This window comes from Melospiza melodia, chromosome 6 (assembly GCF_035770615.1).
Source record: "Melospiza melodia melodia isolate bMelMel2 chromosome 6, bMelMel2.pri, whole genome shotgun sequence".
NCBI lineage: Eukaryota > Metazoa > Chordata > Aves > Passeriformes > Passerellidae > Melospiza > Melospiza melodia.
In genome coordinates, this window is record NC_086199.1 from 25,248,533 (window position 1) to 25,263,749 (window position 15,217).

Genomic DNA, 15,217 nt, shown 5'->3' on the forward strand with positions numbered 1-15,217 from the left:
TTTATACAGTCCAGGTTCCAGGTGTCTACAGAGGTGTATTTGGGGGAGTTTTGGTGGCCGTTGGTGACCACAGATGCCACCTTCCCCTAAGTTGGGATGATACTTCTTTGACTGATGATATGCATATAAGCAGGTGCTTCTTGTCACTGTCTGTCACAGAGGGAGTGTGAAAACCAGGATGTGCTAACTGGATCTAGCTTCTGTCAGGCCTGGAATTAGCACCTCCCTGTCACAAATTCCTCCCTTCTGTGGCCTCAGCAATGTTTGAGACAGGTGTTGTGCTTTCTAACTCTTAACAAGGCAGTAAAGCAAAGCAGTTTTTGGCTTGAGTCACGTTGCCCATGAAGGGCATTCTCCAAATGTATTTGTCGTGAAAGAACATGTTAAGATTCCTGTTGATGATTTTCAGTTCTTTGTGGAAGCCTCTGACCCTTTCATTAGAATCAATCTTGCTCTGTTAATCTGAATGAAGTACATTAAATGTTCTTGTAAAACCTTTCTCTAATGTAACCATTGCTGATCTCAGTTGGGCTCTGAAGAGAAACTACTCTTGCCAAAATAAAAGGTGTTAGTGTGCTATTCTTTGGGTGTCTTGTTTTTATCTGTACTGAATCAGTGTTTGGATTATACAGTGCTTGTTCACATTTTTGACAGGACAAAGTTAGGTTTTTGTGCAGACTGCATTTTATCAAGAGCTTGCAGTAGGAAAAAGGAAGCTTGGGTTTAGCACAGTCTTCAAAGCTGATGGTGCTAGAATGTATCTTTCCATATAGAGAGTGGAACGTTCAGTGTTTTCTAAGCAAACCCGAGTTTACTCAGAGTTTTAGCCCATTTTAAACCAGAGTGTTGTTTGCAAATCTTGATTTTGTTCTCTCAGGTTTGCATGCATCCATGCACATGTTGGTTGTAGGCCAACAGAGTTCAAACTCCTCTTTGCAAAGCAATACCTTGTACACAGGCTTTAAGTTACCATTTCTTCACTTGAGTCACACAGTCACATCACCATTCATCTTATCTGCTGATGCAGCATCTCAGAAGGACTCTCCAGAGTAGTGATCTCCAGGCACAATTCCATATTCTAAAATTAGGCTGTCAGGGAAGTTTGTTGAAAAGGTCTTAGCTTCTTCTGGTCCATGTACATTTATTTAGATTTGAGACATGATTGTGTCAAAGCCACGTTCTCTTGGGAAAGACAAACACTGGGCTTTCTCACCTACAGGAGAAGAACCAGTATAAACACAGCCATAAGTAACAGTAGAATAAGAGTTTTTGTGCTGAGGAAGTTGAGTGATAAAATAGCTACAAGAGGGACAGTAAGCTGTGCTGAGAAAGCAAACCTACTGTTGCTTGATGCTCCAGAACAAGAAATATGGAAATGCTATTTTTCTTTCTGTGAAGATCTTGATTGAGTCTTCCATAGAAGTGTTACTGTAGTCCTCTGTTTTTCTGTGAATGATAAACAAGAAACTTCCAAGGTCTTAGTAAAGAAGAGGACAATGAGAAACAAGAAGAAGTGTGCGCAGATCCCAAGAATTACTGTGAGTGCCTTAGACTAAGCAACTATAATGAGGAGTTTTGGAACAATACAGTGATGAAAACAACATAAGCATTGGTAAGTTGAATAATTTTTTCTCCTCAAAGGTGTTCTTCTCTGGCATGCATCTTCCCAACCTATTTGAAAATAATCCTGTGCTTGTTCTTAATTTACAGCGTTGAGGCAGAAGGCAGGGCACACTTGGGCACTGAGCCTGCTACTGAGAACAGTTCTCATGCTACTGGTGTAATGTTTAATTTAGGAGAAGTCATGAGGTACAAATCAGAACAGTAGTTTCAGTATGCCAGCATTGATACAGGGCTTTACTGGAGACAGTATGCTGGACTGAAATTTCTTTCCTGATAAGTATGTTGCCTACAGCAACAAGCACCAAGCATTCCAGTTACAAGAAGGCTAATTATTGTGGCTCCAGCAAATTCTTAAGTATTAGAGACTTAGAAGAGGAATACAGCATTAGAAAAGCCTATGAGATTGTTTTTTGAGGAGGGTTGGGTTTTTATTAAGTTTGGTTTGGTTTTGTTTAGAGGTTGTTTTTTTTTTCTGCTTCTTTATGTTTGGTTTGGGTTTTGTTTTTGTTTTTTTGTTTGTTTTTTTTTGCCTTAGTGTTTATTTTGTTTGTAAAGTCTTTGTTAAATATCTGTTGAGATTGAATTAGAAGTTGTTCAGTAAGAGCTACAGATATGAGTGTAATATTCCAGGGGCATTGCTTCTTTTGTCATAGTTATGTGCCTTTCTGTGCCATTTCCAAGCCATTTAGATAGGCTCCTTCATTTACAGGGAGACACTAATGTGGTCTGTCCTACAGCAATCTTTAGCTCTTCATTCCTTATGAACCCTTTATTGTCTTAAAAATTAGGCATGGTCAAAGCTTACAGGTGTGCAGTGTGTTTTTGCTAGCCTGTTCACTTTCTACCCTGTGTATGTCTTCCACCACCTTCAGCTTCTTTTTCTTTTTGTCATCAGCTCACATCAGGTTCCCAGAGGGGGAAGGGTAGGGGGTGGGGAAAGCCCAAAACACAATAGGAAGAAAACATGGAATGTTGGGGGAAGGGGATATTTACTCTTGTGCTGTTTGAGTCCATCTAACAAGCTCTCTTTTGCTTTGGTTTTATGTCTGTGTTCTCATCTGAAGCCTTGATACCTTCTTCCAAGATGGACAGAATTTGAAAATACACCAAGAGCTGGAAGGAGGATACATTTGAGAAGCAGCTGGAAGGAGGATATATTTGAAAAGCAGCTGCAGCACATAATGCTGTTGAAACATGTTAAAGAAAGAGGATGTTCTGAGAGGCTATCATCAAACAAGGAGGAGACAGAGTGCTGCAAAAACATGTCTACTGCATGTTTAGTCCTTCTGAAAATACTGCCAGTACTGCAGCCTTTGTGCTCTGCTGAATGCTAGTAGATACCAGAGAGAACTTTCTTTAAATGCTGTGCTACCAGGCATTTACTTCATTTTTCACAGATTGTACTGTTACACATGCTTGTTTAAGACACCTTAATTTTTAATTTTCTTACTTACCTGCTGCTTTCCACAGAATGAAAACAATGTACTGGAGTTTTATTATTTGCAGTAAATAAACCATTTGTAAACTTGTCAAAGAGTATTCTGTGTGTTTGTTATGTACTTAGGTACATGGTACACAGGAATCATGGGTTTTTTCCTTTAAAAATAATGCTTTCACTGAAAAGTGTGGATATAGTTTTGAAGTTCTTACAGGAAACATTCCTCAGTTTAGCAGCATCATGATGGGTCTATTACTGCTTATGTATGTGGCTTTTGAAATGCCACTGAGATAGACCAGTGTGGATATCCTCAGTGCAGCTGCTGGATCTTGTGTATTTGTAATAGTAACAGGGAAATCTTTACAGCAGTCTGGCAGATATGCTGGTTGCACTTTAGATGCCTTAAAAAGGCAGTCATAATATAATTGCTTAGACAACAGTTGATTATTTCTTCACTGCTGTCTGGATTTGTCCCTCTTGGATTCTAACATCATAAACTGGCAAAGTTACACAGGATCCTTTAAAAAAACTCTTAACTTTGCTTTCGGAAGATACAGTCAGGCAATACTTTTGTTCAGTGTGACTTTTAAAATCTTCTTTGACTCTCATCATTAGTATCCTTTAAGTGCTTTCTGGTTTGCCTCTAAAACCATGGGAAACTGCTCCCCTTGTTTATGTACTGCAGGCTACAGAAGAGTTAAGGCAGTGCTGACACAACCATCTCTGTTCAATCTGTATATGGATAGGACCATCATTTTTCCATGCTTCCATCTTTTTGCTAGTTGTTTTTTTTTGTTTGGATTTTTGTTTGTTTTGGTTTGAGTTTCTTGGGGTTTTTTTTACTGTCACTAGAAATAGATCATGGTACTGAAACACTAGCATCAGGGTGTCCTGACAGCACGTATTATAATCGGTCCTCACACAAATGTTTGTCTTTTTATATTGGAGTATATCTCATATCTACCCCTGTAGGACTGGGACTACGGTGGGTTGGCATACCACTTTCAGAGAAATGTCATTTGCACATGAAAGTGTCATTGCTGCTTCAGGTTGATGATGGTAATGCAGAACTATTCTGCACCATGTCTTGGGCTGTAAAACCCAGAAATGCCATTTTGCAGTGTTAAGTCACAGAGAAATGCACAATTAAAAAATGCTATCCATGTGTCCTCCCATGTTTGTAGTGTTTTTACCAATATGTCCATTCCATCCACATTGAGTTAAGTGCTGTCATGGTTTTTTCTGAAGCAGATTCAGGAGTACTGATGACTCTAGCACAGTAGAGAACCAGAAAGGCTGAACAGTTCTGAACCATCATGGGATGGTGAAAATGGAGTTGTCTGCTCTAGTCCCCAAACAATCACAGTTCCTGCCAGCTGATGTCCCCCTAAGCATCCTTCATTACATTCCTACAAGCCAGTATAGAAGTTATTGCCTCAGAGTCATCTTGCAACTAAGTCATAGGAAAACGTGCGTGCCTGTGGTCTGGCAGCGAAGTCCAGCAAAATTAGCCTGTGCAAATGGGGCCCTAGGTGAAGCTGTAAAGCTCATATAGCGTTGCAGCAGGATTTCTCTGTTGTATTCATCTTTATCCTTTTACAGGGCCAGAAGATGCTGTGTTTATTGCATTTGCATTTTGGAATTATATATCTCCCACTGTAGTCATGATGAGATTTGTCAATATATTAGTTTTATATGAAAGTAGTTTTCTTGTATAGGTCATAGTCTAGTTGACAGTTATTTTGCTACTTGGAACTTCATACTTTTCAGTGAAAATTTGAAGTAGTGAGTTTGCTGAAGTTTATCTTTAAATATTGAGTATAATGTAGTTTGAAAGAACTTGAAGATAATGAAATGTGTTTACTTACATAGAAAAAAATGTAAGCAGAAATGTAAGGCTATAGAAATCACTTTCAGATAAAAAATTAAAGGTTCCACATAGCAGAAATAAGTTTCTGGCTTTTGGACCAGCAGTGTTGTCTCCCTTCAGAAAATTCAAGTGTTTTAATGTCTTACATTTTGATGTCTTACGTGTTCTTGACATTTTCTCTGTTGCATACATTCCAGTGCATCTTGGAATGAGTGGTGCAACAGTGAATGCAACGAAACTGCACCTCTGAAAGTTCATGTGTATTGGTTATGGTTCTAGGATTTCTTTCTTATGCAGATCTTGCTCTCTGCCTATATTTTAAAGATGTTGTATTTTCATACAGATATACCACAAATGAGACCAAAGCCACACTACGTAATAGTTAAGAAAGATGCTGAAACCAATGAGGCAATCTATTGCACAAAGGAACCTTTCATTAAGGCTCGTGTTATTGTCATTCGATGGTTGGTGTCTTTCTGGCTTGAGCCAAAACCTCATACAGGACCTCATATTCCTGGGATGGAAGGTGAAAATGTGCCAAAGAATATTCAGGTAAAACCAAATACACAAAAATATATTTGTTTTCATGTTTTTGGTTTAATTGTTATGTCAGCAGTATGCTCTCCTCCAATAATTACGACTAATGAAAAGTTTTAAAAAAGTAGTTTCTAAACAAATTGTATGTTTATTAATTCCATTTGAAAGTACCTGCAATGCTGCTTTCTTTTTTCAAATTTTGTGATTTGTTTTTAATCAGCTGGACATTAGAAGCATTAAAATGCAGTAAATCCTTTTTTTTGTTTGTATTTTCTTTAATTATTTGTGCTGTTTAAATTATACTTAAATTGTATTGACTTATTGCTGTAGTAAAAATGAACTATGGACTATTTAAAATTTTTTTTTTCAGAGAGCAGCTGCTAGCATGGCTTCAAGGGAGGACAGCAAAAATGACAGTACTGATAAGCAGGATAGAAATGCAGAACCAGAACAATCTCATTCTAATACAAGTACTCTAACAGAGAGAGAGCCGAGTTCTTCCAGCCTCTGCAGTATTGATGAAGAGCATTTAACTGATATTGAAATTGTCCGGAAAGTCTTCTCTTCTAAAAGGAACAATGTTAATTTTCTAACTGAGATTTTTCGACAGGTAAAAAACTCTCTTTGGAAAGCAAGAATCTTGATTATTATATTGTATATTTTTATTATGTCATGGTTTTCTTTGAAGATCACTTGTTAAGCAGAACATTATACTAAGTTACAGGTGTTTTTCGTCATCCTGCCTTCAAAAATCAAGAAGCTAACATTCTGAAATACTTTCTCTGTAGAATACCCCTAGTTCCTAATTTTTCTAATTTTATATCTTTAACAACCAGTTTAGCAACATTTAACTTGGACTTCACAGTTCCCCATAGACAAGAATGTTTAATCTTTTCGTATATCAACACTGTAGGTATTAAAACTCACAGCCAACCACATTAACATAAGCCTCCTGTGGGAGTCTGCAGCTGTTACAGAGCTGTTTTAGGAGCATCTGAATGTCTTTTCCTTGATAGTGTTCATCAGAAGAGTAGGACAGATGGCTATAAAAGGTAGCAGCTTCTGTTTCTGACTTCACTGCAACCAGAAATGTTAGCTGAGCATACTCAGAATAGTATTTCTCTGCTGGAAGCTATTAAAACAAATTTAAACTGAGAACATATGCCAGAATATGGAGTCTTTATTAATAGTAATTTAAGAGCTCTGTCTGGGAGAATAGAATAAGATAAACTTTATGGCCCATGCTATAGATCAAAAGACAAACAGATTTCTGAATAATAGTAAAGAAAGATATACTAAGTTTCAAGTTAAATGCACAACACTAATTGCTTTAAACAGCAGAAAGCTGAACATTTTAAAACTTGTTTATCTGGATGAAGTAAATATTTTTGAATGAGGCAAGTAAATGTCAGAAGCTTGTCCACATCCCTTGTAGTCAAGAGCTTGGACACATTACTGAAGGACATAGCAGAGTTTTCCAAATTCAACTGGCACTCAAGGGTTTACAGAGTCTGAGACATTGAATTTAGAATATTAATTATCAATGGTCTACTTTTCATTGTCCCCACAGTGAAAAGAAGCAAAGACAATTTTCTTCATTCTTTTCAAAAGTCAGTGTGTGAGTTCATGTAGATTATTTGGATTTCATGTTCAATTGTGAAATCTTATTTACATCATTATTTAGCCAGGAGTTTTCAGTGTAAATTACTTTCTAATGCATGAGATGTTTGTAATGTTTCTAAAATATGAGGACTAAGTTATTCCTGTCAAGAGGAGGTTTCAGTGGTACTGAGTGGTGGAAAGATTGTCTGTAGAGGACAAGTTTTATGCATTTTGGACTTGAGGGTGCAAAAAAAGTGTATGGACTTGCAGGAGAATGTTAGACTTGATGAGGAAGTATATGACTGAACTTGTCAGTTTAATCCTGTAACACACAGCTGAGTTCTTTTTAGTGTGATAATGGAGTGAAATCTCTGTTTCCAGAGTGAACATACTACCTGTGTTAAGTGGGCCCTCCTTAAAGACATGGGCAACTGGTTTTCATCAGTCACAGCTCAGACCCTGTAAAACTGGGTGTTAGTGTAGTTTATCTGTTCTTCTGAATTTATAATGAGGGCATCCTGGTCTTTGGTAAGTGTATTTGTAGTTAGTTAAAATCTGACTAATGTTAAAAGTTTCTGGTCTATGACTAGTTGTTATCAGCACAGCCAGTACAGAAAACCTTCTGAAGAGGGCACTGATCAGCCATCACACCAACTCAAATGCATGATTTTTAGAAACCATAATAATGAATTCTTTTCAGGGAGTAATTCACTTTAAGGATACTGTTTTGTAAAATCTTAATTAGCTAAAAATAAGATAGATGACTACCAGTGTTGTGTGTCACTTGATTTTTTCTCAGTCATTTAGAGCTGGTTTGACTCCACTTTTCCAAATCCTCTGAATGGAAGGATGTTGTAAAAGAAACTTCTGCTCATGTGTTTTACGTATTTTGATGCGTGTTTGGTTCAGTAGGCTAGGTGCTAACTAGATATACCCATATGGATTTTTATCTCTTTCAAAGTATTTCTTGATAAGCTTTCTTGTTTAAATCTGGGGTTTTTTCATGTTTTCAGTTTACATATTAAGGAAGTGAGCAAACATTTAGGTTTGGCAGTAGTTTGAATACGGGGATCCAACAGTGGCTTTTTCCACCTTTATCTCTTAGAACTTGCACATTATAGAGCCCAACTTATTTCACATATTGTAACAGTGGTTTTTTTTCTTTCTTTTTCTACTTGCAGGCATTTCTGTTGCCAATATGTGAAGCAGCTGCCATGAGGAAGGTAGTGAAGGTGTATCAAGAATGGATTCAACAAGAAGACAAACCTTTATTTATGAAAGAACCTGAAGAAATAATGCAGTGCACAGCTGTAGATTGTGATGAAAATGTTGACCATAATTCTTCAGAGAAAGGAAAAGAAAGAGAAGAGGTAAAATGTTATTGGTTAATATTTGTGCATTAATCTGCCAGTAGACAGAGACATGGCTTCCTTGGTAGTTTATTTGTGGTTTTCTTTGTTGTCAGAGCATTTATTGGGGAAAATCAATGGTAAAACAATGTATTGGATGAGCTACCAATTTTATTCATTATCTGTAGCTTTTTAATGTGCTTAGTTCAATTTAAAATTTCATATTATTTTGTGAACTGTTTTCAAGATGTGGATTATACAGTATGCCAACTATCAACCGTGTAAAAATTATATGCAAATAAAAGGATGACAAAAATAGTAGTTACTTCATTCAGTTAGTTTAAGATAATTGCTCCAAGACTCATGAAATCTTGTTGTGTCTCAGGTGCATTTGTCTGCTGTTGTTTATTATTTAGTACCTATTATATAAATTTTTCCTTTAATATAAAGCTAAAATACTTGTCTAAAACTCTGCGGAATTTTAAGAAAAAATATTTTTCAGGAAAAAGGGATGAACTCCAGTCATGGAGTTAGAAATTCAAACTGGGCAAGAAATGGCTGTTATGAAGACGCTTTGCATAAAACGTCTGAAATTGATTCTGAAGAACAAAACGTACGAGCTGGAGTGCAGTCAGTATTGCAGGTATGAAACAGACTTGGTATTTAATTTTATCTAAATTATCTATCTGAAATTACCTAAAATTCTTGTTATCAGCACATAAAGAGTGGAATGTAGTGCAATACTTCTGCCAGGGGATCCTATGCATCTCTAAAGCATCTCTAAATTTTAAAAATATTTTATATGCAACAAGTATGATGATAAAGGTTAGACAAATGTCACTGGTTCACTATATCTTTATTGACCTGAAGTAGGACAATGTATAGACCAGTGCTGGGTAACACAATAAAAAGAAAAATTAATTTTGCATTGGATCATGCATTGTCCTCTGCATTATATTAGAGAAAAAAAAATCCTCGTGCTACTGCAACATCTTCAAATAAATATAATTAAGCTGTTATGAGAATATTTAGAGGCTTTTTACTTTTACACTATTGGTCACAAAAGCCTAAACATCCAGTTCTGTAGTTTTTCTAATCCTATTAATAAGGTGTACTGGGATATTTTTTCATCTTTTTCTGAATTTACAGCACATTTGAAAAGTTTGCTGAGGCGCCATAACTCTCTGGTGATATCATTAAGGAAATCAAGAGTTGCAGTTGTACCCTAACAAAAGTTTTCTAACAGCTTCTAGGGAGTTTGACAGGGTAGGAATCATGTTAATTTCAAATGTTTAGCAAAATGCTTCACTGAAGGTGAAGTTGTGGAAAATTGGGAGGGTATAATTTGAGGGTCTTTGAAATGCTTCTTATGGTTATAAAGTGTGTGCATTTTATGTGTATGTGTGTGCATATTACTGGTATGGTGGGTATATTACTCTACCCTCCATAATGTTCTTATATCCAGCAGAAAATTGATTCTGAACAAAATAATGTGCATTTGCCACTTTACTCTATTCACTTCTACTGTGTGTGACCATGCTAAGTAAAACTCATTTTTACTGCAGCTTGAATAGTTTTAGGAATAGTTTTCTTTTGTACTGTACACTGTTATACATATAAATAAACTCTGCAACTGAAATCACTCTTAAATTCAAATACATTAAAATAATTTAAGCTTCATAATCTTTGTTTTCAACAACATTTTAGAAGATGAAGTGTTACTGAGAAAAGAAATACGAAGTATCTATATCTGTTTGCAGTATACTACTAAGGCTTACACATCTGACAGTGTCTTGAAGATTATCCATGTTGAAGTTTTTTAGACAAAGGTTCATTTGACTGCCAAACATCTTTTTTTTTGTAGCCTGAAACAGAGTCAAGACATCATTCCAACCCAGTACCATGTCTCATTTTGAGAGATTTCCTGCCTTGGAACCACGTTTGATTTTCCATGTGAATCAATGATCCAAGACTTCTGTCTTGAGTCTTTTTTCCCATTTAATGCTTGCATAGACTTATTTCTAGGCATTTAGAGTAGGTTAGGTTAATTAGTTGAGGCTAGTGAATATAAAAGTGCATACTAATAGTTTTTAATTATTAAAAATCCAAAGCTTTCAGTAGAAGGAAGTTATGACTTAAGGACCAATGACTTCCTCTACATGTTAAAAAAAAATTAAAAATCGAAGTCTGAGATTCAAGTGCTTTCTAAACTTACATGAAAAAATAGTAACACTTCAGTAACTGCTTCTGTAGCTCCTACAGTGTCCCTGCCTACTTTTTTTCATAATTTTCATTCTGAAGGCCCTAATTTACTGCCCACTGAAGTCAATCACTTTCAGGAAAGTGTCCAGTTTCCTACTTTGGGTAAGCCTTACTGATCCCAGTGGGATGAATGCTTTAGTTTCCCAGAACATAATGCAGGCTGTGTCACACTGAAGCACACACAGTGTTCCAGGACTATTTCAAGCAGTTTACCATATATTGTACTAGTCAGTTCCTGGCTTAGAGGTGGAACTTTTGTGCAGTGGACTTCTTACTGGGACATTTTTTTCCATCATATTAAACTAATCATATGAGTAGTTTGTTGAATCATCTATGAGAACAAAAATAAACAAATAAATTTTGTAGAAAAAATGGGGAAAAGATCGGTCTCGTTGTTGCTTAATCATTACTTCAAACTGACATATTCAAACATGCACTTCTGTGTGCATATGCAACCTTTTCTTATAAAGATTTTCTATTACAGATTTTTTTTTCCTGGTTCTACCAACTGAATTGCTGGAAACATCAAAGTGTTTTAGGGTCACAACATCTTCTCTTTTCTGTTTACAGGTTTTTATAATAAATTCTTCAAATATATTTTTTCTTGAACCTGCCAATGAATTTAAAGTTCTGCTGGATGAACACACTGATATGTGCAAACGCGTTCTCAATATCTACCGCCACATGGTTGTCCAAGTGACTATGGACAAGAAGACATGGTAAAATGCTAATGCTTTTATCTTAGATTATTAGTTCACAACACAAATGTGAAAATTTACTTGGTAGTAAACACAGTAGAGTGGTATTGGTTATATGAGCCAGTTCCTCTAAATCAGTAAATACACAAACTTGAACACCACGGACAACTTAGCGCAGGGTAAGTTATCTGCTTTCTTAAAGCTTCTAGTAAGCTCCTAGTTAATTTGTGGCAGCTTAGACCTCAGTGCAAAAAGACTAATCTGGGATATACAGACTGTTATTAAGGAGCTACTGATGATTTTTTGCAGGGCATTTTGCCCATGTATCAAAACATTAAAATATTGAAACATATGAAGCTTCACAGCCTTAATTAAAAATATACACAAAAGCCCCAGACAAGCATGGATAATTATTACAATCAGATGTGTGTTGTTCTTGACCTGTAATTGTATACAGGAGTCTGTGTACTGTGTAACTGTGTCACGCCTTTCCAGTTCCTACAGTGCCTAGCAGGTATAAGAGACCCTGCTTTAAAGGAATTTCTGTTATTTCCCACTCCTTTAAATAGTAGTCTGTCATCAGGTGCTAGCATTCTCCATTGCAAGGAAGAAGTAGCAAGGGGATTTCAAGTGTCTGATTTATTCAGTTTTATCTTGACTTTATCTTCAATCTGTCCTGAACTCTGGGTAAGTAAAGCTGGCACTATGTGTCATGTAAAGCTTGTCTCCTCTTCTGAGGGGCCAATTTAGCTGGCCACTGGGAAAATTGGGAGTGATAATAGTAAACAGATTCTACTAGATTGGTATTTTCTTTCCCAGTTTTGCATCAGTGTAAAGATGTGACTGTAGATCACAATGGCAAAGATTGTGCCACACAAAATAATTGGTGAAGTATGTTAATGATAATATAAAATTACAAAACCTGTAATTAATGGAAAAAGAAAAAGCTCAGATTGAAAAGACAGTTAAAACTTTCCCTCCAGTTTCAGGCTATTGAAGGTGATAGCAGTTGAATTACTTGGAAGAAAATATTACGGGACAGCAGGGATTCCTCACTTTTAAGTGTAAAAAAAAGATTGGAATAATTTCTTTTGCAATAACCAAGTTAGGCTCTTTGTAATCGTTATGACATTTTTGGAATGTGTTTGAGCAAATAAGGCTTGATTATTACTTTTAAAAATACCTTGGTATATACAAAGGTATGACAAAATGGTAACTCTTAAGTTTAATACTGTTTTGCAGGGAGCAGATGCTACTTGTGCTGCTCAGGGTAACTGAATCTGTGCTGAAAATACCACCCCAAACTTTCTTGCAGTATCAAGGAAGAAAAAACTCCACTTTAGCTGGAAGACTTGCAGGACCTCTTTTCCAGGCAAGTAAACATAAATTCACTTGAATTAATTCAGCCTAATTTTCATTAATAGATTGGATACGGCAACCACTGTTGGCTAGTTTGTCATCTTGTATCACTGGTATGTTACCCAGATAATGTGAATGCTGTGGGTCAAAGACCTGGTTACATTTGTAACTTTCTGTAACATTATATTTTAATGACACTGTGATTATTTATGAAATACAAGAGTATTTCAGGTACTGTAAAATTCAAGAATTGTTGAGTTGGAATAACTGGTGAAGATAACTGTCAGTGTGTGCAGTTTTAGCCTGCTGCCATAAAAAATTTAGTTCAAGTCAGCAGGAAATCTTCTGTGTTACCCATGCCTAACTGATGGATTTTTTTATTTCCTAGAGAATTCTGTAATTACTTACAGAAAGCTGTAGCAAATCTTTTCAAAGTTGGTAGTTGCAAAGTGCTGTTGTGGTGTGTTCTCAGTGACTAGGATCTGTAGAGTCTCCAGTTACTTTAGCAGAACAAAAAAGAATACACATTAATGGATCAAACCAGTTGTTCCTATATCTAAGTCAGAACCCCGTGTTAACACTTGATAATTCATTAAAAATCTGTATGTATCTGTCAGGACTACACAGAAATTTCTGTGGCAGTTTGAAGTTTTCTTTGAAATAGTAACATTTGAATGTTGTCAGCTTATGCTTACAATCCAACTTTTCTCTGTTCTTTTAGACTCTTATAGTAGCTTGGATCAAAGCAAATCTAAATGTGTACATTTCTCGAGAACTTTGGGATGACTTGCTGTCTGTAATGTCATCACTGACATACTGGGAAGAGCTGGCCACTGAGTGGTCACTGACAATGGAGACACTTACTAAAGTATTAGCTAGAAACTTGTATAGCCTGGACCTCAGTGACCTGCCACTGGATAAATTAAGTGAGCAGAAGCAGAAAAAACACAAAGGCAAAGGTAAGACAAAACTGTATGTACATCATTTGAATTTGAGCTGGTGTTGGGCAGAGGATAATTTTGGCCTCACTTTTTTTATATACCTAATTAGGCATCTCTATCACTTGAAATAACCCTGTTTCTTTAAGGTAAATCTGCTTTTTAGAACTGCCACAGCATGTTATTTCTGCAAATAGGCACATATGGAATGTAGTTCTTAAAAGTGTGTTGAATTTAAACTAAAATGTTACACCATAGTGGGTTATGCCTTTCTCTTTTTATCAAAGAAACTAAATAGTTGAGTCCCAGTCATAACTTCTTGAAAATAACAAACACTACTCAGCAGGTGAAAACTAAACCATTGCAAGAAAAATTGGAATATTGGTCCTAAAATGTTAAAAGATGAAATGTAAGGTGAACATGGCTTTGTTTGATACTAACTGATTCACTAGCCCTTCATGAAGACAGGCTTGGTTACAATGAGAGCTTGTGAGCTGCATAAGAGAAAGTATAGTTTAATAATCCATGAGTGGTGCCTGTTTTTAAACTGATTCCTAAAAAATGCATTAAATACTCTGTAAGAGATAATATGGGGAGAGGAGGTGGCTGCTTACAAAGGCACAGTTCTGGAATTGGTAAGGGACAGGATGTTTGTCTTCCTGGATAGAGGTCTGGATTGAAAGTTTCAAAACCTGGATTGTTTTCTCAGTTTGAAGACAGACCTTGTGCTTCATTTCCATTTTTGTAAAACAATGGGTAATGAAAATGTTCTCCTTTTAAAAGTGCATTGTGATCTAATAGTGAGAGGCAGGATTATATTTAGGGTGTGTAACAAAGATGTAAAAACATGTTATTTTTAGGCTACTTTTTATCTCTTCAGTCAAACCCGAGGGAAAGTGTTTCCTAGTACTATCTTAAGGTTTGTCAGTGAGAAGGAACCTATGTGGATTCCCTCTCTTAAAGAGGATGTTACTATAGGCTTCTTTTTGCTTAAAATATTTCACATACTTCTGTGCCTCATCTTAAGCAGAGTAATTATTCAGCATTTTGTTTTGGTTTCTGCTCTGTGATAACTGGGCAGAAATACATCTCTCTGTAGTTGCCCTTGAGAGGTCATTCCAGACCATGCATTTTTTGTTTTCCTATACTACACAGCTTTCTTCTTTTTCTGACTTAAAAAAAACTAGGTTAAACAAAACAAACACCAAGAAAACAAACAAGCAAAACCCCAAAACAGAGCCAAACTCCCCCAAAACAACAACAACAACAAAAAAAAACAAACGGCAAAAAAAAGCAGTCTAGTATAGGATAAGAATGTGTACAATTGTTTGAATATATACTTTTAAAAGCATTTTGAATCATCTTAGCAAGATGGGGAAAGTTTATGTTAACCTTCAGTGACAGTTTCAGAGAAAGCCTCCATTGCTAAATGTGAGTTGCAGAGTCAAGTCCAGCTTTATAATTAATAGATATCATACAAATTCTGCCAAATTTCTTTGCCCCTGCATTTGTTTGCTAATAATAATGAAAATGTTGGACTA

The 15,217-nt window shown here is 36.1% G+C and overlaps 1 protein-coding gene across 11 annotated transcripts in view; it reads left to right on the plus strand.

Annotated features, from left to right (window-relative positions):
* Positions 1 to 15,217, plus strand: part of RALGAPA1 (Ral GTPase activating protein catalytic subunit alpha 1) — a 129,169-nt gene that overhangs the window by 18,981 nt on the left and 94,971 nt on the right. For all 11 annotated transcript variants that reach the window (XM_063160362.1, XM_063160358.1, XM_063160360.1 and 8 more), the window contains exons 9-15: positions 5,275 to 5,483; positions 5,839 to 6,078; positions 8,252 to 8,440; positions 8,922 to 9,062; positions 11,252 to 11,400; positions 12,622 to 12,751; positions 13,460 to 13,697. In XM_063160362.1, coding sequence (XP_063016432.1) covers positions 5,275 to 5,483; positions 5,839 to 6,078; positions 8,252 to 8,440; positions 8,922 to 9,062; positions 11,252 to 11,400; positions 12,622 to 12,751; positions 13,460 to 13,697 — 1,296 coding nt within the window. The remainder of the gene's footprint in view (positions 1 to 5,274; positions 5,484 to 5,838; positions 6,079 to 8,251; positions 8,441 to 8,921; positions 9,063 to 11,251; positions 11,401 to 12,621; positions 12,752 to 13,459; positions 13,698 to 15,217) is intronic.